The sequence below is a fragment of the Amblyomma americanum genome, chromosome 1 (assembly GCF_052857255.1).
Source record: "Amblyomma americanum isolate KBUSLIRL-KWMA chromosome 1, ASM5285725v1, whole genome shotgun sequence".
NCBI lineage: Eukaryota > Metazoa > Arthropoda > Arachnida > Ixodida > Ixodidae > Amblyomma > Amblyomma americanum.
In genome coordinates, this window is record NC_135497.1 from 23,864,645 (window position 1) to 23,890,657 (window position 26,013).

At 48.9% G+C, this 26,013-nt stretch overlaps 1 protein-coding gene across 3 annotated transcripts in view; it reads left to right on the plus strand.

Annotated features, from left to right (window-relative positions):
- Window positions 1-968: 968 nt before the first annotated feature.
- The window catches only part of LOC144111362 (uncharacterized), a 28,209-nt gene continuing 3,164 nt past the window's right edge, over window positions 969-26,013 (plus strand). Inside the window, exons 1-2 of one of the 3 annotated variants that reach the window (XM_077644650.1) lie at window positions 969-1,137; window positions 1,549-1,640. In XM_077644650.1, coding sequence (XP_077500776.1) covers window positions 1,081-1,137; window positions 1,549-1,640 — 149 coding nt within the window. In that variant the 5' untranslated portion in view covers window positions 969-1,080. Of the gene's footprint in view, window positions 1,138-1,271; window positions 1,375-1,430; window positions 1,641-26,013 lie in introns of those variants that run through there. The other 2 variants (XM_077644655.1, XM_077644642.1) reach the window with 2 other exon arrangements.

A 26,013-nucleotide genomic window follows, 5' to 3' on the forward strand; every position in this document is an offset into this window, starting at 1 on the left:
CCTTCCCCGCACTGCCTCAATTGCCGCAACATACGTAAAAGCCACGGCCGGTAACACTCTGCTGGTGTGTACTACCACTATATTCGCTTTTTTTTTGTCACCGCTATCCTCGTTCAAAATGTGGCCCTAAGGTCCCAAGGTCTCGACCCTGACGCCACACGTACCCTTCAGTTAGCCTCCTGAGCCTGACCCATAAACTTGCCCCAGCGTAGCTCTTCACTGCCTTCGTTTCCAACTTGCTGAAAGACGGAAGTGTGGATTTCAGGTTGGTATGCGTATTGCAAGGCGTCTGATTCGCCCGGAGGCGGGCGGCGGAGCAGACATCCGGATCTCTTCGAGTGCAGCGGATGTAAAATGAAGCTCAATAATAAGGTGCACAGTTTGTGATGTGCTGCAAACTGCTCCTGGCCCGTGCATTCAGGCTCGTGTCCTCTGAGTACAACCTGAACATCTGACCTTCTACTTGCATGGCGAGGTTGAGGTTGTTGACGCTTTATTTACCGTTACCACGAGCGAGTCCGTAAAGATGCATCCTTTTCCGAACCCACCGTTACTTATGCGCGTCTCTGTCCAGCATTTTTTGCTCCTTAGTCAACTGCCTTTTAATTATTTTCAGCATCGAGATACCTTCATTTGCGAGCGGTGTAGGTAGTGACAGGTAACGTCTTGCCTTCAACAGCGCAGCTACCAGTAGCGAGGTCAGAGCCTCGGCTTAGGTTCCGGCACGTATAGCGAATTGCAGCGCTAGGTTTTTTTTTGGGGGGCAGCAAGATTAAAGTACCCGCACTCCACATGCAACGCATGCAAAACATGGAATCTTGTCTTGGTATTTCTCCACCCGAAACATGTGCATGTATCCGCCCTCTGCTGTGTTGTTTTATTCAGCAAACTACAGCGGAGGCGTCTTTGAAGATGATCCTAATAGAACCAAGAGAAGCCATTCCGTGAGAGTGGACAAAGAGGAAACTGCGCGCGAGTGCCGCTTGACACGTGCCACGGTTCTCCCAGACCTCGTGCCTGCTACGCAAGGGACCACGCCGAGTACGCAGCTCCAGCCTAGCCTTCTTCGGCCCCGTCGAAATGCACGAAGCCTCCACCTCTGACGGCCGTCGGGCGCTGCCTTCAGCCTCGGCACCCGTGAGTTGTTACGCCTCCTGTCCGACGGGCGCCCCGCGCTCGGTGCTCGCCTCGCACCAAGTGGGCCACGCGGTGGCGGCGCCGGCGGGCCCGCAGCGCCGGCGATCGATCGCGCGCCCATCGCAGTAGTGAGTCATTGCGCGATGGCCGGAGCTGGCAGCAGCGTGCTGGCGCCCAGCAGCAGCAGCCGCGCGGCGGCCCCGCGGCGGCCCCCCCGACGGCCGAGCCCATGAGCAGGTAGGCCCCGGCCACACCGTCCTTAGTTGAGCCGCCGAGCCGTCCCTGTCCCCTAGGTCCGCGGACTGCTCTTCCGAGGCCGAAACGCGGCCGCTGATGCGGGCTGCGAGCCCCGTCGGCTGCCTCTCCGCGGTCCGGCTGCGCTCAGTGTCGGAACGACGTCCCCGCTCGCAGGCCATGCTTCAGCCGGACTCCATGAACGCGGAGACCGCCTCCCTGCCGGGCAGCCGCCGAAATCCGCTCGATGTCTTCACCAGCATGTTCAGGTGAGCGAACCATCCGCGCGCCGCTGCATGGCACGAGACGCCGAAGGACACGCCTGAGCACATCGCGGGCGTCCTGCGTCGTCTCGCGCCTTTCTCGGCCGGTCGTCCCGCGTTGACTCGTAGCAGTTCGTGCGCTGTCACAGTGAGGCGCCTCGCGACCCGCGCGTACCGCGGCCAGTGTCCGTCCTGCGTGTGTTGTGACGCGGTGCCGCCCTCGGTGCTTGCCGGCAAGGTTTGTGTTGTGGCGTATGTTGAGAGACGAGGAGTCCCGGAGGAAATAGAAAAGACTTCGAAGAAAACTCTGCAGCGAAATATCGACGCCCTCAGTTTCGCGCTGTCCGAGCGTCAGCGCCGCATGACCAAAGTATACAAAGCGATTCACGGCCTTCATGAATGGCGCCGTAAACGGCTAGGGGAAAAAAAAAGTGTGGAGGCTGACGACGAATGGTGTAACGCTTCAGAGGTCATCGTTTTCAGTCAAAGATAGACGCTATGTTTTCCAAAAACGGATATGGTGCTGTCAGTATCAGAAAACGTCGTGCCGAGCGTAGAAAAAGCAACCCATCCTTTGGCACGGTCAGTGCGCATCTGTAATACACACAGTACGGCCAGTGTACGGACGCGTCAACATTTTCCCCGCCGGTTGTTGGAACTCGCTTCGTGTCGGTCGGCGGCGCACTGCCGACCGATGTGAATTTCTTCAAGTCCCGAGTTCTTCCAAGTCCTGCTGGGAGCATGCTGGTTCGAGAATCTAAGTCACGGTGGCATTACGCGAGAGTTTTCATCTCACTGCCAGGCCAGAATGTTCGAAACCTTTTCGGCTCCTCAAAAACGGATGTGGCTTCCTGGGTTAGCAGGGACGCGATGACGTCTGCTCTAGCACATATATACCTCTATGGACGCTTGTGTCAGCGAGCTTCACAATGTTGTATGGAGTTGACAGCCGTGAAATTCACGCAAAACCTTGCCGAGAACATGTCGCTGCGTAATTATGCAACGTGGTACGAATGAGGATGACAGGTCTTTTTTTCCTGCAAAGTCGGTTTGCGCCCTTGGCCAGACACGAGTCGCATTTCTGCTAAACAGTCTAATTTCGAGTGTAGCGAATCAGCGCAGCGTGTTTGCAGGGTTCTACGCGGAATTGTAAAATTGTGGAGGGTCATTCTGCTATTTTGCCAACATCATTGTCTCGCAAAACAGTACTCGTGTATTCTGTTGCACACAGGACTTCATCATTTATTCACCTGGCAGGCGTCGTCACAAACTTTTTCAGATACTGATTTAACATGTTGGCTAAGGTAAACCTTTTTAAAAATGCTACGTGGTGGCACTCGCGAGTAGCAAAAAGATTTCTCAGCTTTTGTAGCGGGCGTGTGGTGATGTGTACAGTGGGGATATTTTGAGGTTCTCTGAACAGCCAGTTAAGAAAAAAGAAACAGAATCTGCAAAGAGGAAGAGAAAAAAGCATCTGCAGCATGATCAATATCAGGCAAGCGTTTATATTACCATTGTTGAAGGAGAGCGCGCAGTTTTCGGGCAGAACAAATTTGATCCGGACTCATTCGAGGGGCTGCAGGCGAAGAACTCGGAGCGCACCGAAGCGAATGCTTGCTGGCTCCCAGAGCTCGCAGAAGCACTGGCGTAAGCTCGCTGGGTGCAGTAACACTTCGGTCGTGACTGGAACAGGTACAGTGCATCGCAAGACCGACATATTTATTTCATTTCGCAGAAATGGTCTGTCTTGGAACGTCTGAGGGCAGGGCTTGTGAACGTCCAAAACGCCCTTGTCAACATACAGGGTTGCATTTATCTTCCAGTCAACTAAACGGGGTCACAACGGTCGATACAACCTAAGACACTAGGGATACGCACTGTGTTAAGTGGCCATGGCCGGTAGAAACATCAATAAATCTTTACAACACACATTAGCAAGGGTGGAGGGGGCACTCCCAGTTAGCGTATATTTTTCTTAGGGTGCGCCAAAACTTCTGCACAATGGCGTGTTTTTACTTCGCCTCCAACGAAACTAGGCCGCCTCGGCCAGGATTCGAACCCGTTACCTCGTGCCCAACAGCAGCAGGACACCACAGCAGTTGGTTGTGGTATAGGGACCAAACTGTCGGACAGTATGGCTGAAAAGAACTCGCCACCGTTAAGGGCCAAACCCACCATCCTTTTTATTTGTTACGCGCCGCACGCAAGAGGTGACGAGTTCGACCTCCGGCCACCACTTTTCGATGGGGTAGAAATGTAAGCGCCAATAAGCAGAAATTCTAGCGCGGGCTGAAAAGCTCCAGAGTCTACATATGGCATCTGGTGCCCTAACCACTGAGCTGCGGTCTTCAACTCTGCCCTTTGCTTTCGTTAGCATTATCGCTTTAAAACGTTCACAGGCGCCTCTCCTGACCACGACGTCGTGCAGGTAACGCGTCTGTCAGACAGCGATGTCTTATGAGTCCTGTGATCACTTGAAGCGCTACAACTCCGTGCCTTAATTGCTTGCTGTCACTGACGTTCGACCTCTCTTCAGTTCACTGCGTCGACAGGTTATCCGCTTTGAATCCTTTTCGTCGCTACAGATAGCAACACGTCAGAGGGTACGTATCGGCTATAGCTGCAGCTACTGAATTTCAATGTGGAAGAGCGACCCGACACGTTTTCCGCATACGCTGCCATGGCGAGCTGAGACACTGTTTTGTTAAGGCGCCTTTGTATTGCACCTGACATTGGCGGAGCACGCGATATGCAGAGGTCGTCGGTTCGAACCATAACGGTGACGTTCTGTCTTCTCAGCTCAATTGCGCTTGCGCTACATAACAAATACAAGCACTTGACATTTCAATTACAACGTAATTCCCTCGGGCTTTCCTTGTTATGCGAGCGCTCCAGAAGTGGACTTGAAATGCGACGAAGGCTTCGTACCGATATGTTAATTTAGGGCGCGACCTCGTCCACAGTTTCCGCCAATTTTTTTAAGCACGGGCAAGTTTTTCCATTTTTCTCAGCGTCTGTTTTTGCGCATGTTCAGCATTTGCAGCTGTAAATGAGCATAAATGCTACGAGTGCAATACGCAAGTGGTCGATGCAGTATTCAAATCACATCAGACCGCTATCCTAGAAGACGCTTGTTCGGGGCGAGTTACATAAGGGAGGAGGGAATTTAGAAAAATAAGTGAATGATTTACATGAGTATTCATGGTTAAAAGTGGATTGTTACATGATTTTAAAAGCTCGAGGGGCAAGTGCTAACGGTGGACGCCGTGTTAGAGGCGTTTAAATGGAAATTTTGAGGCTGTCTGAGGGAACAATGATGCGGAGAACGTTGTATAGTGCGAGCAGAGGGACAGATAACACGAGCAGTGTACTGGAGGAACATGTGTCAACGATTACTTCATCAGTATGAACAAGGAGTATTCATTTGTTTTTCTCTAAGTAGTTTTCCTTCAGACTCAGGGTCTCTAATACATTTTTGGGTCAATGCAGAACAAAAAGAAAGAAAATGCATAACAGTGTTTCTTTGGTATGTGCTTGTCACGTGCTTACGAGCGCTTGCTGTGCTAGCAAGCATTTGTACGAGAACTTCAACTATGACTGATGGTGCAGAGCTCGCCTAAGAGCGCGATCTCTGCACTTCTGAACGCTCCGAAGTTGAGCGCTGAGCTCAGAGACGCGACTCGATGCGAGCGAATCGCATCAACTCGCTTCACCTCCTGCGGCGGCAGCTTAATTAAGCCTGCCAAGTCGGTACGCGTGTGTGGATGCAGGAGGAGTGCTATATGTGGAGTCCGTGAATAGCAGGCGGAGCTGGAATCGAGAATTTACAATGATTTACTCCGGGCAGAGGGTAAGTGAGCACACCCCCAAGAGGTGGCTCGCCTTTACTCGCGAACCCACTCTCGGTGGTTTCAAGAGCTCTCGCTATGCCGCACATAGCGGCAAGAACCAAGTGGAAAGGAGGACCAGGAGCGTACTTCGACGAGTGCCAACGCATGGTTCAACTGTCGACAGTTGCTGATCCACCTTTCTCCAAGCTTCAGCTGTAACTCGCGGCGCTTTAACTTCTGCTCGTTAGCCCTTATACGAGGATAATTGTACGTTTCCCTGTTGGTTCATCGCTGGGCCAAAGCTGCATGGGGGAATTTCATTGTAGTGGTGAAGCTATCCATTTCGAAAAAATGCAACGAGCACGGTATGTTTAGGCAGCGAGGGGCGTTCACTGCAAGTGGGACACTGTGGGAGGAATGTCCTTGATCCTGCATCGCTGTGTACAGACGGCAGTTTGGCCACTGCCTGCAGGTTTAGCGCAGACACCGAGCCGCCGTACACCGCGACGCTGTTTGAGCAGCGAAGCATGGGCAGTCTCTTGGTGGACTGCGGGCGCTCCACGCACGGCGATAAAACGAACGACCGCACCATCATCCGTCTCTCTCGTGCGGGGAGGTGACCCCCCACGCAAGGGTTTTTCTTCCCTAGCTGGGGGAGTGGCGGGTCCGAATCGTCCTCGCTCGATGGAGCGCGTCCCCGTGCGTGGGGAGCGATGGATCTGCGATCGAGCAGCAGCGGGCGAAGGGAGGGGGGGGGGGGGGGGGGGGGGGGGACAACGGGCCATTGATTGGCTTGCCACGACTGGCCTCAGCCCTCGGCGAAAGTCCAGGCAAGGACAGGCGCGGCGGCGCCTTCGGTGTGGCGCCCTTGGCGACTGCGCACCGTGGTACAGAGGTTTGTGGCCCCGAAGTAACGGCCTCCGCATTAATGGGGACATTTAGAATAGGGCGACGCTATCGGTTAAGGTCACAGGGGAATAGCGGAGGGCCAGTGCGCAGGCGCGGGACAATAACCGGAGGGAGGGGCGATAACTACTCTGCTAGTTAGCACATCTTAGCTTTATTGTGATCTGCTACATCGCTGACAATGCTATGTCGAAAAAAAGCGTTTTTCTAGCTCAAGATGCCAATTTTTAAAAATTGTGCAAAGCCTTAGGTGAAACACCCTGTATATTATATAGTACGTACCGTGTTTCGCGTGTACTAGCATACAGCCCCACTGGCTTCATTCGGCTGCGACAGTAAAAAATGCATGGAAATAATAATAATAATAATAATAATAATAATAATAATAATAATAATAATAATAATAATAATAATAATAATAATAATAATAATAATAATAATAATAATAATAATAATAATAATAATAATAATAATAATTGGTTTTGGGGGAAAGAAAATGGCGCAGTATCTGTCTCATATATCATTGGACACCTTTTTTTTTGAAGAGATGTTTATTGCCTCAGGGCATAAAAACTATGAAGTGAGAGATGAGTAAGATGCTTAAATAAATGAAAAAAGGTGGGCTTATGAACCGCGCCGTAAGGGAAGGGATAAAGGAGGGAGTGAAAGAAGAAAGGAAGAGAGAGGTGCCGTAGTGGAGGGCTTCGGAATAATTTCGACCACGTGGGGATCTTTAACGTGCACTGACATCGCACAGCACACGGGCGCCTTAGCGTTTTGCCTCCATAAAGACGCAGCCGTCGCGGTCGGGTTCGAACCCGGTAACTCCGGATCAGTAGTCGAGCGCCCTAACCACTGAGCCACCGCGGCGGGTCACATCGGGCCACAGCGGCGGGCTGTGGAGCAGAGACCTCGCTCCGCAGCAGGCCTGGCTTCCCAGGTTTCTCTTAATTTATATTTGCTTTAGCGCCCTGAGAGCTGACGTATTCCCAGATTATGCGGTTGAGGGTCCCTCTCGTCCCACAGTGCTTGCACTATCGTTTTCTCTCTCATCTTTCTGAACATGATATGCCCTGACCGTGTTTACGAAGCTCCCAGCTTGCAGCCCAGGAGGCTGTCGAAATTTATCTGAAGCCCTCTACAACGGCGCATCTGTCATTCTCTTATCTTTCACTGCCTCCTCCATTCCTTCCCATACAGACCGGTTCAGGTACCAACCGAGAAGTGGGACAGTCACTGCTCCTTTACTTTCCTCAAAGCTAATTCGGCCAGGTTTCCAAACGCGTAGCGCATCAAAAACGTGCAATACAGTGGCGGTGCGTGGCGAAGGCTGGCTACGAGACATGCTGTTGAGTCCTGATGCGCGTGTGAATGTAGCACGTGTGAAAGCCGTGGCCTCACGCTATGGATGGCGTAGATTCGGGTGTGCAGCTGGATATGTGAGACAGTTACTGCGCCGTTTCCTTTCCTCAAAAACCAACTTTCATTTTCATTTTTCGTGAAAATCGGGCGAGGACAAAACACAAAACGGCGCAGTTGCAGCAGGTGGTTATTCAAAAAGCCACATCCCGTATTTATACTGATTGCTTTTGAAGCTGCTTCGTCCAACAGCTAACATGCCCAACGTAAATATATTACGTAGTTAAACAGAAGTTACGTTCACAACGAGCGCACGTTACCAATGTCCTCTAGCAAGGCATGAAGGAGCGGCGAGCGCGATTTCGACAACTGAGCAACACTTGAATCTGCTAATTGAGCTGTTAGGCGGAGTAACTTCAAAACCAATGAATATAAATATCTGATACCTGATTTAATACCTGGTGCGGGACCTTGGACCCAAGATATCAATGTTATTTTTGGAATATGGCTGCGTGCTTGGCTTGAACGTGATGTAAGTACTACAAAAACGACATTCACAAATTCCAGCAGGTAAAATATTGCAAATGCAATGCAGCTCAGGCTTATTCCCCAATAATATATTTGCTATCGTTCCGTAAATCGAATCACCCGCAACGTTCACATTGAATTATCAGCAGATGGTGTCTTCTAAATTAAATTACCGACGCTGCACGTATCGCGATGTGCTGGCCTCTTCTCGAGAGATGAGTAATTTCTCTTTTCGTTGAGCGGCCTTCGGCTGGGAACTCAATAGACCACCTTTTTGCCGCACGCACCGAAGAAGTTGGGTGAAATTAATGCCATTATTTATCCAAAGAGGTCACGAGTTTTTCCTAGTGGCACGTGCTTCGTCGCGAATGTGTAACAGAGAGGAGCCGCCTAATGTGGAAAGGGTTGATACTTAAGTAGGAAATATACATAGGGTAGGGCGGGGTAAAACGAGACAAAAATTTGCAAACTCATACTGTTCTTACTCTTTTATTTCAATACCGGAAAACGTTGTACAGGAGCCTTGCTTGGCATCTTAGCTAAGTGGTCAGCTAAACTAAGAAGGCTTGCAACATCGCAACTATGAATATTCATCAATTATAAAAAAGTCCCATTCGTCTCACTTTGCCCCGTTCCACGGGGCAAAACGAGACATAAGATGGGGAAAACGAGACATTTTGTCAAAACCAAACAAAATCAGTTCTTGCAATCCGGGCACTTGAAGTACAATCCATGGGGCCCTGCGCACTCTTTGTGAGCCCACTCGTCACACATCGTGCATTGGATCCACACGGAACGAGGCGCTGTGTTGCTCCATATTTCTTTGCACACGCGGCATTCCCAGTCACATTTGTTGCTTGTTAATCGCTTCGCAGCACGTTTTCCTTTCAGGTCGATATCCTGTGATTGAACACTGCCACTAACAGCCCTTTCGTTCGGTTTCCCGCCTCGTTTTCTTGAGGCCATACCTGACTCCTTGGGAGGTTTTGCTGAAACTAGCTTCGCCTCGTAAGGCGATGAGGTCAAAACGGTGCTTGTCTCCGACTTCCCTCTTTTTGCTTTTTTTATAACAAGCACAGGAGAAAGAACTTGAAGGGTCGTGTCACTATGAGCGGGCTCTTTTTTGTCTTCGGTAGAAGGAGCCGGGGAGCATTTAGGGTGGGATTATTGGTGGTGACCGCAAGCCTGATGTCCCGCTGTGCTTGCCTTCATCGAACACAGGATCATCCAGTGGTACGCGAGAAAATGGCCAAACACCACACTTCCGCAATCCATTGCTTATGTTACTGATGCTTCCTGATCGTCCAAAGGCTTTGCTTAGCAGCTCACCTACCTTCTCCATCGTGATGCGACTCCCAATGTTTCTCAGCAGCCACTCCCGGCATGCGTTGTTGTAGGCAGACCCTTTGAAGACTTTGAAAAAAACTTACGTAAAATGTCTGTAGCTTGTGTGTTTGATCCAAGCTGCTTCTTGCAAAGCACGTATATACCATGCGTCTCCAGTCGTTTTGCTCACCGTTGAAGGGCATCCTTAGTCACAGAAAAGGCTTTCGCGAAAGTGCAGCGCGAATGGAATGTTTTCGCTGGCGCACGCTTTCTAGAGCCTTCTTAATATTGGCCTCGCTCCATGCAGCCCTCGTCGTCTTTCGTTTGTATATACGTACGGGCCATTCTAGAAAACTAGACAAAAAAAATCCGAACTCAAGAATGCACTTTGCGCGAGCAGAGACTGCAATTGCTTGCTCCGAATGACGAACTGTCGCGTTTTGCCCCTTCCATAGGCTCCTACTCAATCAATTTTATAGTTATGAAGATTACCACATAGGGAACTGTAATTGTTTCCACAGCTAACCAAGGAGATGCAGTAACAACAGAAATACGTACCTTCCCGATGGGCACTGGAGCTCCTCTGGACGTCCTATGGACGTCTTGAACATCGCTAGGACGTCCAAAGGAGTTCAATGCCCATTGGGTTGTCGCACTAGTTCACGGCTACGTTTCTGCCCAGATCCAAAGAAACGGGACGTCAGAATTTCGCACCTTTTTGGCGGGACAGCCACTCCACGAAAGTCGCTCCCGGATTTTTTCCGGAAGTGGCCATCGCAAGATTCCCGCCTTTTTTAACATACATTTAGTGGACACTTGGCGGTACCTAATGGTGGTTTAAGAAACATTCTTAATCTAAAACATTTTACGCTAGATGTCGCTAGACGAGCCATGTCTCATTTTGCCCCATGTCTCATTTTACCCCGCCCTACCCTATATATAGTTTGGTCTAGATTGTGTTGAGAAAATGAATAAAGAGACTTGCGCAATGCCAGCGCACTGTTCTTGTTTAGGCCGCCTCTCCTCCCGTCCTGTGTTCGCGCTGTTTTCACAACATGAAGGGCCCACGCGTTGCTCGGCCCTTCACGTTGGGATATGAAAGATGTGGGACAGAGTGACAGTCCTCGTTTTACTTAGGATTGCCCGCACCCGTGGAGTATCAGTTACGGGTCCAAGTTGGACTTATTTTTGGAAATGTGGCGGAGAGTTTGAAGGATGCTTCACTCCCGCCACCGGTTGGCCCGGTATTGCACTACGTCCGGGATCGGTCTTGTCTTTAGCGCGTCTTTGCCATCCTGTCTTTCTATCCCATCTTTGAACTCTCCTACCATCTGCACGTGGTAGCGATTGTGGCTCGGCTTGAGCCAGTGAGCAGGCCTGTGCACTTTCCTTTCTTTTTTCCTGGCAGCAACAGACAACCTCGTTTTGCTTACCTGTGGTCCACATTGCTAAACCGTACAATGATACTCAAGAACTGTGTCGCCTTCGAATACGGTTGGTGGCAATTAAGCCACCACGCTAAGGTTGCCTGTAGATTTATTTACATATATGTATGAACATGAACATATTCCTAATACCAAGCGTGCCGTCGCGGTGGCTGAGTGGTTATGGCGCTCGGCTGCTGACCCGAAAGACGCGGGTTCGATCCCGGCCGCGGCGGTCGAATTTCGATAGAGGCGAAATTCTAGAGGCCCGTGTACTGTGCGATGTCAGTGCACGTTAAAGAACCCCAGGTGGTCGAAATTTCCGGAGCCCTTCACTACGGCGTCTCTCATAGCCTGTGTTGCTTTGGGACGTTAAACCCCTGTTAATCAAACCAACCTAATACCAAGCAATATACAGCTTTAGCACGGTGCGATCGCGTTGCGTTATCACTATTCGCGGAGCCCAACTGCGCCGACACGCATGCGCCGGTGGCTCCCCGCGGTGGCGGATCGCGCTATGATAAAACTGTCTAATAACTGAGTTATTTAGATCCTGATCTGGGTAATGAGGTTATTGCTGAGACTGTATGTCCGTTGTGCTATTCTGCGCTGCTTTTTTTGCCATTAATCTGACAAATGTTTTGCACCTCAACGTCTCATTAAGCGTGCTCTCTGTAAACGCATAAGCATCGTCTTTGCTATTGACTGCTTTTTTTTTTAACCTGCGTATCTCTCATGGAAGCCAGTCTTTCACGGGCACCCGTAGAGATATGCAAAGAGATAGAGAGGTGTGCAAACAGGAACGCATTAGCGGTTTAGCATTGCTAAGCACGAAATATTGTGCGAAAACAATTTTTTTTTGTAGGTGGACACCACTGCCACTTACCTGAAAGCGCGATTGAGGTGTCCACTGGCCCAGGGAGCCAGTTATGCTCGTCTTCAGCCTTTTCATCGTCAATGCCAGTGTACGCCAGTGTCCTGTGCTATAGTGCCGCGTTTCTGCAGCAATGCAAACAGGAACGCATTAGCGGTTTAGCATTGCTAAGCACGAAATATTGTGCGAAAACAGTATTTTTTTTTTAGGTGGACACCACCGCCACGTACCTGAAAGCGCGATTGAGGTGTCCACTGACCCAGGGAGCCAGTTATGCTCGTCTTCAGCTTTTCATCGTCAATGCCAGTGTACGCCAGTGTTCTGTGCTATAGTGCCGCGTTTCTGCAGCTATATAGCTCTAGTGCCGCGTTTCTGCCACAACGTTGTCCACGCCAACGCATGCAACGCACATCTCCCTATCACACCACCGCATAGCTCAAAGCGCAAATATTAGTTTGATAGTAGTATTAGTTGGTGGAGAAGACGATGAATGCACATTGCGAGAGTGTTGCAGTGTACGAGGCGCGATCCATTGCAGCGATAGCCTATTGATCTCGTGCAATGGCCAGTGAAGATGATCTATTCGCGCAGTCGCGGCCATATTTATATATGATCTGCCCAAGGTCACCATAAAGGTCAAGCATCACACAAACCGGTGAGCCGGTTTGATCGCACTGAATGAGGGGGACGGATCGGATTCGCAAGGTCCCTTTGATTATAGTCGTTTATCGTGGCGGTCCTAGCTATCTGCAAGCAACGTACGGAGGACGATCTGTGATTCGTACGAGGCCCGAGAACAGCTATTGGACAGCCGCACTGCGGTAAAGCGCGGCGAGTTCACACTTACCTGTTCGCTGCAATGTTGCTTAATTAGGTGTCGCAAAGGTGAAAAGGCGTGACGAAACATAAATACCTTTGTCTCTGACTATTCGCGTGTACTCTGCATATTCGAATCACCCACGTGTCCGGATGAACGAAGATAACAAATGACCTGTCCATAACTGTTGCACATGCTTTTGCCTAGCAGCGGGTCAGTGTTTTGCATCGCTCGATGTGCAAAGCTCCTGGCAGAACCGTGCGAGCGCAGTCATTGCGCGCACCATCCAACCTGCCGTCAAACTGTCGGTACTAAACGGCCACTGTGCTTCCAAATTGCCCCCTTCGTGCGGTCAGCGAAGCGAGCACGGAGATGGCTCGGTTGGATGCGCGCAAATAAAGCGAGGCACGCCTTGCCGTGGGTCCACGTTATTCATATCGAAGAACGTGAAGGTTTTCATTTTACTCGAGAACAAATTCAACTGAGCGCCTCAAGAGAAGCAATTTTGGCGTGCCCTCGCGCTTTGTATTTGCAAGTTGAGACACGCGCAGTAATGCCGGTACCTCGTGGTTGGCGTGTTTTATTCCTTTAAAGAAAAAAACGGGAGTTGTCTAGTGCTTCATGGGGTACATGCCCGTGCATACGAAAACGACTAGACATAAACCGCATGGCGACATCTCTTTTTATTTTTTTTATTTTTTACAGCATAGCGTGGTATGTAATGGTAATAATAATAATAATTGGTCTCTGGGGAAAGGAAAATGGCGCAGTATCTGTCTCATATACCGTTGGACACCTGAACCGCGCCGTAAGGGAAGGGGGAAAGGAGGGAGTGAAAGAAGAAAGGAAAAAAAATAGGTGCCGTAGTGGAGGGCTCCGGAATAATTTCGACCCCCTGGGGATCTGGAAGTGTTTTTGGACGTTGTCTGGAAGTTCGCTAAATAGGTGTCGATGCGTGGATGTCGACAGACAGGGCTGATTGTTCGCGTCGGGGCAGTTTACCGCGCACGTGGGGCAGAGAGCGAATTGGTAGTCGTTGACGGGTCTGAATTCTTCGCATATACGGCGATGCTTGCGAAGCACGTAATTTTTGCGCATTTAAGTGGCAGACTGCTTGTAAAGAACCGGGTTCGGGCTTGGTAACGACGCTTCGCTTTCTCGCTTCTCTGCCACTGGCAGCTGCCGCCATGACGTCAGGACGGTTGAGGAACACTCAGTGCTGAACGTCGTCAGCGCGCAGCCACCGCTACAAAACCTTCCCTGCCGCAGGCTCTGCTCAGCCCCGGTGTCGCTCGTTGAGCACGAAGCTCAACTCGGCCGAAAGATTGCGAAACGTCCGCTTGCGGCTGTCTTCGTGCCCGATTGAAGAACGAAATCGTCAGAGCACTGCCTGCGGCGCGCCGCTAATGAATGTCGAAGCCCCGGCTTCGCTTGCCTCTTCCATGTCAGGAGCGTGAAGATAAGCATCGACGCTCCGTGGTTATGCGCAATTCCTTTTCATGCCACGCTCGCCATTACTTCATTTTCTTCTTCGTTACTCTGTTCATTACTACCTTAGGGGGAGTGTGCGAGAGAGAAAAAGAAAGTGGCTCTAGTGCCTATAGAGAGCAACGAATCGATTAGCGAAAAACGTGGGAACGGCCTAGAAACCAAGACAGTTAACTACAGCCCAGTTTGTCTGGGGGAACCGGCGGAGTATAGGTGCTCAATTGAGGAATTACTCATTAGCATCCACCTGAGCGCCGCTATACGGCCATGAAGGAAAGCTACATAAAGTTTCGTATTCAGCAAAGTTGTCTCTTTTGTGCGCGGTCGTGTTCAGTGCGATTTTTAACGAGCATTAAATGAACTCTTCCTGATTTTTAGTTTTAATTACGACTCAGGCTATGAGGTACCCCGCTGTGGAGGTGCCCCGTTGTGGGGTTCTTTAACGTGCACTGACATCGCACAGTATACACCGGCCTCTATACTCCGTTTCGTACACCAGGTGCAACGCTGTCAAAGCTAGCGCTCTTGTTTGCCCTGCCTGCATCCACTGCCAAAAAAAGTAGTGAGTTATTTGTGGTGAGCGAAACATACTAAATGCTTTCCCTGTAGGCTTACCACATGACACATTTGTCATCTGCTTGATTAAATGCACTGTTACTGCTGACAACACGCAGTCGCTTTCACGTGCCATACACCACTCGGACACAGAATAAGCGCGGAGTAACACGCCTCCCTTTATTTTCCCGGCCGGACTACTTCCGTACCTTTCACAGCGTTGCACCTGATGTATGGAACTGAGTATGGAATTTCGCCACCATCGAAACGAGACCGCCACGGCCGGGATCGAACCCGCGTCTTTCGGGGCAGCAGCCGAAGCGCCATAACCACTGAGCCACCGCTGCGGGTCTCTCTCTGTCTCTCTCTCTCTCACACACGCACGCACGCACGCACACATACACACACACGCACGCATGCACTCACCAGGTGTTTCAGCGAAAACTACAAAATTTTCAAAAGTAGGCTTTTCGGGGTAAAAATATGGCTTTTGAGGCATAACATTGTGTTAGCGGAAACCAGAAAGCCGATGAATCGTCTTAAGTAGTAAAACTAATTTTCAATAATTAACTTTTTAGCTAGTTGAGGTAGGCGCCTAGTTGCAATTAGATTTGTAGCCAGGCGTTAGTAATAGCCGTATCAGTTTTTACAATTTCGAAAACGCGATTCCGACCGCGGCGGCTGCGTTTTTATGGAGGAAAAACGCTAAGGCGCCCGTGTGCTGTGCGATGTCAGTGCACGTTAAAGATCCCCAGGTGGTCGAAATTATTCCGGAGCCCTCCACTACGACACCTCCTCCTTCCTTTCATCTTTTACTCCCTCCTTTACCCCTTCCCTTACGGTGCGGTTCAGGTGTCCAACGATGTATGAGACAGATACTGCGCCATTTCCTTTCCCCAAAAACCAATTATTATTATTATTATTATTATTATTATTAAACGCGATTGCCCTCGCCGCTCTAGCTCTACAAAACTTGGCTGCATCGCGCGAAAATACATGCGCTTTCGAAAGCATGCACGCAAAGCAACCCCTCCAGTGCACGTAACTAGCCGAAAGAGCCAAATTTTGTCGAGCCACAGCGCCAAGGGTAATCGTGTTTTCTAAATTCTAAAAACTGATAGTGGCTATTACTAGCGATCGGCTACAAATTTCATTGCAACTAGGCGCTTAACTCTACTAGTTAAAAGTTCAGTATTGAAAATTAGTTTACCAGCACACTAATTAAAACGATTCACCGGTTTTCTGGTGTCCGCCAACAGTGGTAATACTATGCCGAAAAATCCATGTTTTAAAGTTTTCAAAATATACTTTTTTGGGTAATAATAATAATAATAATAATAATAATAATAATAATAATAATAATAATAATAATAATAATAATAATTGGTTTTTGGTGGAATGGAAATGGCGCAGTATCTGTCTCATATATCGTTGGACACCTGAGCCGCGCCGTAAGGGAAGGGATAAAGGAGGGAGTGAAAGAAGATAGGAACGAATAGGTCCGTAGTGGAGGGCTCCGGAATAAAAAAAGTGGTCGAAATTATTCCGGAGCCCTCCACTACGGACCTCTCTCTTGCTTTCTTCTTTCACTCCCTCCTTTATCCCTTCCCTTACGGCGCGGTTCAGGTGTCCAACGATATATGAGACAGATACTGCGCCATTTCCATTCCACCAAAAACCAATTATTATTATTATTATTATTACCCAAAAAAGTATATTTTTGAAAACTTTTGAAATTGTTCGCTGAAACACCCTGTACATATACAGGGTGTGTCAGCTTACTTTAGCCAGGGCTTAAAAATAGGCCGCGGCACCGTAAGAAGACGCGACCAAATGCATGTTGCTGGCTATTGAATGGAGCAAGTTGCACTATTTTTGTATTGTGCTTAATTGCATAATTATTCGAGATTAATTAACCAACTTCACAAGGAACGAACATAGGCGAAAAATTCAAATGAAAAAGTTGTAGAACGGTCCGCGAGACATCCGATTGAACAGTTTCTAACTTTCCATCTATTACGTATTCACTTTTTTCGTTTACTTCCGATGCCCGCGAAATACAAAATAATACCACGTGACATGCCCGCCTGAGCGCCGCGATTGCAGTGCTCTCAAACGTTCCGCGTGCAAACAAACAGCTCGTTTGGCCGGTTGCGCTACCGCTGAAAAGGTGACAGCGTTTCGACGCTCGGATTTACACCAGCGCGCAACCGACGGCTGCGTCTGCTTATCGTTACCGTGAACCACCGCCAGGGAAGCATATCGTTGGCGTAAACCGCACATCCAGCTGCTGCGTCACTGCCCTGTCATCTTTTAAGTGGCAGCACACCGGGCTAAACGATCTGTCCGTTCCTACGCGGAACGCTTGAGAGCACTGCAATCGCAGCACGCAAATGGGCATGTCGGTATGTCACGTGGTATATTTTTGTATTTCGCGGGCATCTAAAGTAAGCGAAAATACGTAATAGATGGAAAGTTAGAAACTGTTCAAGCGGACGCTTTGTGGACCATTCTACAACTTTCTCATTGGAATTTTTCGCCTATATTTATTTCCTTCGAAGTTTGTTAATTAATATCGACTAATTATGCAATTAGCACAATACAAAAATAGTGTGACTTGCTACCTACAATAGCTAGCAACATGCATTTGGTCGCGGCACCGTAAGAATGCGCTTTTTTGAGCCTTGGCTAAAGTTAGCTGACACACCCTGTATACAGTATTGTGCGTTTTTATCGTGAAGACTTTCAAAAATTTCCCCGCCTCAACCGCTCGCTCACTTGCGCTGAAACTGCACAAAGAGCTTGCGTGTTATGGTAACTTTTGTATCGTAGCAAGTTTGACAACGGTATTACTTATGGTGAATTCCAATCGCAGGCCCGGAGCGGTCTGCACGCTCTGTGACAGAGCGCATGAATCCGGCGCAGAGCGCGCGGCCTGAAATTGCGATTGGAGTACACTTGCTCTGGCCAGCGCATGTAGGGCGCCGCTATCGCCGCTGAAATAGAACGTCACGCAAACTTCCGGTCGGATCCCCCGATTTCGGCGGAGCAATCTCGGCTCGGCAACCGCTCCCTGTCTACGATTGGAAGACGCGATCCGGGGCTCAGATCTGCGTTTGGAATACAGTTGCTCCGAAAAGAGCAGAAAACGTTGCTCCCGAAGTGCTCCAACTCTGCGGTTGCAAGTCACCATTAGTTGAGCCGTGCATTATGCGAAAACGTAATCGTCTACGTAGAGATCGGCGAACCAAAACCCGCAGACGACGTTTTTTCGCTGAAGAGCGGCAGTGGCGCAATCTGTTTTTGCAGTGGAAATTGTCACAAGGCCGCCGAGGCGAACATTGCAAGAAGCGCGGGCCGTTTGATTATGCCGTTCCGGCCGTTTCGTCTGCTTCAACTGAAGCGCTTACAACATTTTCGGCTAATTGAGCGGGAAAAAATATTAGAACGACTGATTTCACCTTTCAAAGAATATTGTTTTCAATGCTCGCCTCGGTGGCCTTGTCGTGACGTTTTACACTGCAAGAACAGATGGCGCCACTGCCGCTCTTCAGCAAAAAAAAAAAAAACGTCGTCTGCGGGCTTTTGTTTGCCGATCTCAACGTAGACCATTACGTTTACGCATAATGCACCGCTCAACTCGGCAAGTACCGTTGTCGAACTTGCTACGATACAAAAGTTACCATAATACGCAAGCTCTGTGTGCAGTTTCACCGTAAATGAGCCAGCGGTTGAGGCGGGGAAATTTTTGAAAGTCTTCACGATAAAAACGCGCAATACTGTATGTACCGGGTGTTTCAGCGAATAATTTCAAAAACTTTCAAAAATAGGCTTTTTGGGGTAAAAACACGGCTTTTTCGGCATAGTATTACCAGTGTTGGCGGACATCAGAAAACCAGTGAATCGTCTTAACTAGTGTGCTGGTGAACTAATTTTCAATAATGAATTTTTTAACTAGTACAGTTAGGCGCCTAGTTGCAATGAGATTTGTAGTCGGTCGCTAGTAATAGGCATATCAGTTTTTAGAATTTAGAAAACGCGATTACCCTTGGCGCTGTGGCTCGACAAAATTTGGCTTTTTCGACTAGTTACATGCACTGGAGGGGTTGCTTTGCCTGCACGCTTTCGAAAGCGCATGTATTTTCGCACGATGCTGCCAGATTTTGTCAAGCCAGAGCGGCGAGGGCAATCGCGTTTTCGAAATTGTAAAAACTGATGCAGCTATTACTAACGACCGGCTACAAATCTCTAATTGCAATTAGGCGCCTACGTCTATTAGTTAAAACGTTAATTATTGAAAATTAGTTAACCAGCTTACTACACAAGATAATCCACCGGTTTTCTGGTGTCCGCCAACACTGTTAATGCTATGCCTCAAAAGCCATATTTTCACCGCGAGAAGCCTACTTTTGAAAATGTTTTAAAGCGTTCCCTGATCGAAACTCCCGGCGTGCGTGTGCGGGCGTGTACTGTCACTGTGGCAGGTGGCAGTGCAATTAATGATCGCGTGAGGTTACTCAGCAAGAGCAACCTCGGTCTCACAAGTCCCACCGGTGGCAGCACCTGTCATCGCAGGGCAGTGGCTCATCGCTTAACCGCTGCACCACAGCGCCAGGAGTGGTATGAGGACTCCCAGGGATCTATGAATGCAGAGAATGACCAATACCGCATAAATGGGCATTAACTCATTATCGCTATCCGAACAAGTTCCATCCGTGAACAATAAATCAAAACACCGGAACCGAAGTGCTAGCGCACCTAAATCTCATTTGGCCTAACTAGGCAAATAGAGCGTATTTTTTTTTTTACCAAACTTGCCTTCCTGTTGAAATCCTCCTGCTCCAATGAGGTCACATCAGGAGACAGATTTTTTTTTTACTTAGTCCGGAAGCACTACTTCACGACGTCAAACCTGCTCACCGAGTTGCGTGATGCTTGACCTTGAGGGTGACCTTCGGCGAAAAATAAAAAAATAAAATAGAAATTGCTACGACAGGGATTTGAACTGTAGGCGGCGCGAACAATCAGCTTCGCTCCCCACTGTACGAGAGCACTGTACTATTGCCGCAGCAGGTCACGCCTCGTGTTAAACTGCAACACGCACTCGCACTGTGCATTGTACATATTTTGCGAAAGCGCAGTTTTTCGCAAATGGACACCTGAAAGCGCGATTGAGGTGTCCACTGACACAGGGAGCCAGTTATGAGCGTCTTCAACTTTTTCATCGTCAATGCCAATATACCCAATGTACGCCGGCGGCCTATGCTCCGGTGCCTTGTTTCTGCCACAAAGTTGCCCATCAGCTAATACTACTACAAAGCTAATATTTGCGCTTTGAGCTATGTGGCGGTAGTGACGGAGAGATGTGCGCTGCGTGCTTTGGCGTGGACAACGTTGTGGCGGAAACAAGGCACTGGAGCATAGGCCGCCGGCGTACTTTGGGTACATGGGCATTGACGATGAAAAAGTTGACGACCCTCATAACTGGCTCCCTGTGTCAGTGGACACCTCAATCGCGCTTTCAGGTGTCCATTTGCGAAAAACTGCGCTTTCGCAAAATATTTCGTGCTTAGCAATGCTAAACCACCAGCCAATTTATTTCATATTCCATTTGATTATGATTTGTCCAATAAATATTTTCAGTCCTTTTATTTTTATTCTCTTCTTTCCAGTTTTATACACAGAACGCTCAACTTGAAACATCTGCTAAGCCACTGCAGGAGAAATAACTTATCGGCTTCCCCAAGCTTGGGAGCTTGCACCATTCAGCACAGGGCAAAGGCAGAGGCGGATGCTGCATGTAAAGAATGAAGAGCCTTAAAAAAGCTTTAAATCTTATGCGACTGTAGTTGAGTGGTCACAGACAACTTCGCGGGAAGAGCATCAGCTTTAAAAGAAAAACGATTTTGCTAGTCTACTCAAAACGGCTACTCTTTTTCTTGACCTTGTCTACTCAATTAAATATGGCGTCAGTCAAATGCTTAAGTTTTAGCGAAATCAGCGGCGCCGATCGTACGCATTGAAGAAATTGCTGCCTGATTAAATTCATGCGGCCGGGCTAGCATAAGCTTTTTTTTAAACAAAAAAAAAACAGTTTGCTGTAGTGTACGCACTCAAGATTTTAAAAGCCACTGATAAATTAACGTAGGTAATCACCGTATTCTCGATTTCAATTATGTGTTGAGGAAGAGTATCGAGTGTCTGTGCCGAAAATCAATTCCCTAAATGTATCTTGCATCGGTATCAATAATAACAATAATAATTGGTTTTTTGGGGAAAGGAAATGGCGCAGTATCTGTCTCATATATCGTTGGACACCTGAACCGCGCCGTAAGGGAAGGGAGAAAGGAGGGAGTGAAAGAAGAAAGGAAGAAAGAGGTGCCGTGTGGAGGGCTCCGGAATAATTTCGACCACCTGGAGATCTTTAACGTGCGCTGACATCGCAGAGCACACGGGCGCCTTAGCATTTTTCCTCCATAAAAACGCAGCCGCCGCGGTCGGGTTCGAACCCGGGACATCGGTATCAAAAATTCAATTTTCTAGGGTATATGGTATAGGTATCGAAGATACTTTTTCGAAGTGTCGTGCTCAGCCCTGGTCTGAAATGACCAGAAGCCAGGCCAAAATTTTGTCCTTCAGCAAACGTATAGCGAACATCGAAGGCCGCGCCTCGAATGACGTGACACACGCAAGGTTTCCCGTAGAAATCTCCACGATTGAGGCTGCGGAGTGGGGAATGTTAAAATTAGTTTTCGCAGCAACAAAACATCGCTTCGCTAAGAGATCTAGCACGGAGGACAAGGAATAAACTGCGATGAATGTGCCGTGAAAGATGTAGTAAAATGAGAGAAAAAGCGCCGCAGTCGCCCTTCGCCGATCTAGGCGTTGCAACGGGGGCGTGGCGGCGCTCGAGCCACAGATGCAAGGCGAAAAGGAACATAATTGGGAGGGAGAATCGTTATATTACTCCGGCACAGGTCGATGGCATCCACCAGTGCGACGACACACTCCGTCCACTACGTATCGATGTCGTTTCCTTCCTCGTCCGAAACTCCGGCGATGGATCCGAACGTTTCGTACACTGTACGCATACATTCAGCCTATGTTTGCACAGTGTTTTCCCAGCTTCGGACGCGAGATGTGCCGAAGAAGACGGTTGTGGTCATGCAAGATCGTACCTCGCAAATCTTACAGACGAATTCACGTGACGCTAGCGCTTGGTTATTAATGTAAGATTGCAGTTTAGTCGCCTCAGATTTGGACAAAACACGTCCAAGCGCTGGCTAGAATAAAAAAGGGAGACTAAGTTATTATCTCGCAATAATAACCAAGCGCTTTACTCTCCCGTCCGTGTTGTGAGGCCACGTCAGCGCACGAAGAGAGCGGAGGGAGGCCCCTGTTAAAGTGCAGGTATTCCTGTAGTTTCAGCCCGGATCCATATATACTGCACCGTACTAGAACTAGCACAGTTGTGCAACCTACAGGAGGCATCATTCAATCAGGGGCCACGTTGGCGCTGTTCTCTTCTAACAACGGTTGGGCATCGTTAGCCATTCTCCCATGCGACCATCAGAGGAACTCTATAGCCCCAGATTGGCTGCTCTAGCGATCAGGCTGCACGCTTTTAGCAAGGCAGAGTACAACACAGGCCCTGGCGCCCGTGTATTTGGAGTATATACGGAAAGAGGTATATAAGTATATAAAGGGCTATGCTGCGGAAGTGCGTCAGGACCCATCGAAGAAAGCGCGACTTCGATTGGTATCGAACCAAGAGGAGCAGGCCTTCCAGTGTCGTTTGATCGTCTGTCGATACGCCTCTCCCAGTCTGAACACAAAGGTCTCGCGTCTTTCGAGCTCTCGCAGCCACTCGACTGGCGAGCCCACGCATGCGGAGACGATATTGATTCGCTGATATTTCTCAGCAAGCGGGAATGCCCCCGCGATGAGCCGCGGTTCGTGGGCGCCGACCTATTGGTACAAGCGGGCGTAAATTTTCAACGAGGGCTATTTGCACTTACGGCCGATACTCGCTCAGGTTACGACGCGAAAACACCTTCGCATTGTTTAATGGGGTTCAACGCCTCAAAAGCGACTCGGGCTATGAGGGACGCCGTAGTGAAGGGCTCCGGGAATTTCGACCACCTGGGGTTCTTCACCGTGCACTGACATCGCACAGCACACGGGCCTCTAGAATTTCGCCTCCATCGTGTCGAACCTGCGTCTTTCGGGTCAGCAGCCGAGCACCATAACCGCCGACCCACCACGGCGGTGGATCTTCGCTTACAAATAATAATAATAATAATTGGTTTTTGGTGGAATGGAAATGGCGCAGTATCTGTCTCATATATCGTTGGACACCTGAACCGCGCCGTACGGGAAGGGATAAAGGAGGGAGTGAAAGAAGATAGGAACGAATAGGTCCGTAGTGGAGGGCTCCGGAATAATTTTGACCACCTGGGGATCTTTAACGTGCACTGACATCGCACAGCACACGGGCACCTTAGCGTTTTTCCTCCATAAAAACGCAGCCGTCGCGGTCGGGTTCGAACCCGGGAACTCCGGATCAGTAGTCGAGCGCCCTAACCACTGAGCCACCGTGCCGGGGGTTCCTTACAAAATTTTTTTAGACAGGCCAAAGACTGTCCACAAACTTCTGTCTATAAAGTCTAGACTCTCTATAGACAAACTCTAGAGAATAGTCTATAGGCAATACAAAGCCCATAGATAGTCTATAGACAATCCACAGATTTATGGCCATACACTTTTGGTAGATTTCTGTCTACAGACAGTCTATAGACTACTGATAGACAAAAAGAAATAGCTATAGGAAGGAAATAGAATCTATAAGAAGTCTATAGACTGTCTACAGACCATTTTTGTAAGGGTTAGGAGAGCCCGGCTGAGAAAATGTACGAAGACTCCACGAACACGAGGAGGAGGCCTCCCCGCACATCCTGCCAACTTGTTTGAGCCGCGCAAAGCTATGGCAGCGCAAGCGCCACCGAATCGTCTCTCGATTTGTCCGTCATTTCCTGGCGAAAAGAAAGTTTCTCCCTCAGCCTCACCTGCTCTTCGATAAATCTAAAAAGTGAAAAGTTAAACGCAGGGCAGTGAACAAATCCCAACGCACTACCGTCGTGCTGCGGCCAATCGCAGCAACTGTTTTTATGGGGAAGCTTTCTGCAGCTGAAATAACTGCATGCAGGGAAACAGACCAGAATGCCGCCGCTCAGTTGGAACTTACTCTTCCACAGCAGTTCGTGGCACATAGGTGCAGTAAACGTGAGTGTGAAGCTGATTGTTCTCGTGCCCACCGACCAAAATCCATATACCTATATATTTCTTTCCTGGTATGACTGCCTCTGATTCACCGAAACATTTGGCGCTGACGGACAGAAACTATATAGCTAGCTATTCCCATGTATTTTGTTCGGCCTTCCTGCAAATTTGAACTGTGGCAGAGCACTTTATCCGAGAAGGTTTAGCCTTAAAGTGATGACCTTCATATATTGATGCCGACTGGCATGTTTACGCTTTTTTTTTTTGGTCATCGGTCATTTTCGCTGAATTTCGTAAATCGCTATATACGTCTGCCATTTTTGGCCGGAGCGCTCACGCTCTGGCCAGTCATGCAGCGTTTTTACGCAAGAAGAGTGTCGCTAATCTGATCGAAGGTTCTTAAAGCTGCTCGCTGGATTCCGTGGTTAAGACCGCGGCTTATATTCTAAACTCTGATCGTTCGATGAACTCTAAGCACTCACCGATTGGATGAAGCAGCGGGTGTGGCGAAGATTTTAAGCCAAGTGTAGTAACGCATCCGAACACTGTTTGCAATCTGCGCCGCGGTTCGTTGGCTTTAATCTGGCCGCAGTTTCGTAAACCACTTGTTGCTCCTATGGCAGTACCAGTGCGAACCGAATTATAATAGCTGGGGTTCGAACTCTCGCATAAAAAGCACGAAACTGTCGAACACAAATATATGCGGTAATTAAAACACCATCGCTTTGACAAAATACGTTTAGAAACATATTTTTGCTCGCTAATGAAGGAATCAATATTTTAGTTGGCCCCTTGTAGTAGAGACCATTCCGTCGCGGTCCAGTCAGAACTCAGGATCTCAATCCAAACTGTCCATCGAAACACGCTCTTCGACTTCGTGGAGCAAGAAGACTTGCTCCGGATCGCCGGTTGGAATGCGCCATAATTCTTACCTCCACGTTGGAGATATGATTGTACTCCTTTATCGCGTGTTCTTTTTACTAGCATCAAGCGGATGTGACAGCAAACTTCATTTCACTAAATCAAATGGCGCGTCGTACAGAATATTTGTTTATTTCCCATTCCCTAAGGCGCAGTGGGTTCGATATGAAGCCAGTGAATTAGTTAAGCCGCATTGTGCATTTTTGCGCGAGGCGAGGAAGGCTATAGCGGACAACGGGCGACTTTCCTGTGAAGTCTGGCGCCCTTGTAGCGGCTTTTCTTTCTTTTTACACTGTGACGGCGGGGAACAAAATGAGCTGTTCGGCCATTGCAGCCTTTCTTTCTGTTTCCCAGTTTGTTCAAACTATTAGTTGGCGCTTGATCGTTGTTTTGCAGCGTGCGCTGAGCTTTCTATGCGCGGCTGAGCTCATGCACACCGACAACGTCCGCAGCTATCACACTCATGTGCCATTACTTCACACTTCGGCGTCATGCAGCCTTGTGGAAGCCACGGCAGCTCTGTATGCGTTGTATATCCCTCTCTAAAACTTCTTCACTTCACTAGTTAGTTACGCCATTTTTCGCTCCTCCTGGACACAGTTCAAAACCACTGGACAGCACCTATAGTTGCGCATGAAGTAAGTTCTTCAGCGCCTGTGCGATCCACCTCGCACAATGCTCCCGCCACGTTATCGAACGAAACGCGAGTAGTGGCAGTGGTCCGGAATACAGGTCCCTCTATAGAAGCTTAGAAGCAATAGAGGAATTTGCAGACACAAGCAGTAACTATGACCCTCCTCTAGTTAGAAATGCATTTTAACTTTGTTTATAAAACTGAGGTAAGGAAACAAGAACAAACTCCATATTAGAGTTTGATAGATTAGGTGCAGTACCCCCTTTCTCTCAAATTGAGAGGAGAAAGAGGTGAAAATTATGAGCACCACGTGTCACACCGGGTGGACACCTCACCCTCAGTGAGAGGGGCGGAAATGGATGTTGTTCGGGACTGCGATACCGTAACTCATCATACGCCTCAACATTCCAGACGTCTGCTGCTGCACCGCGGGCAGGA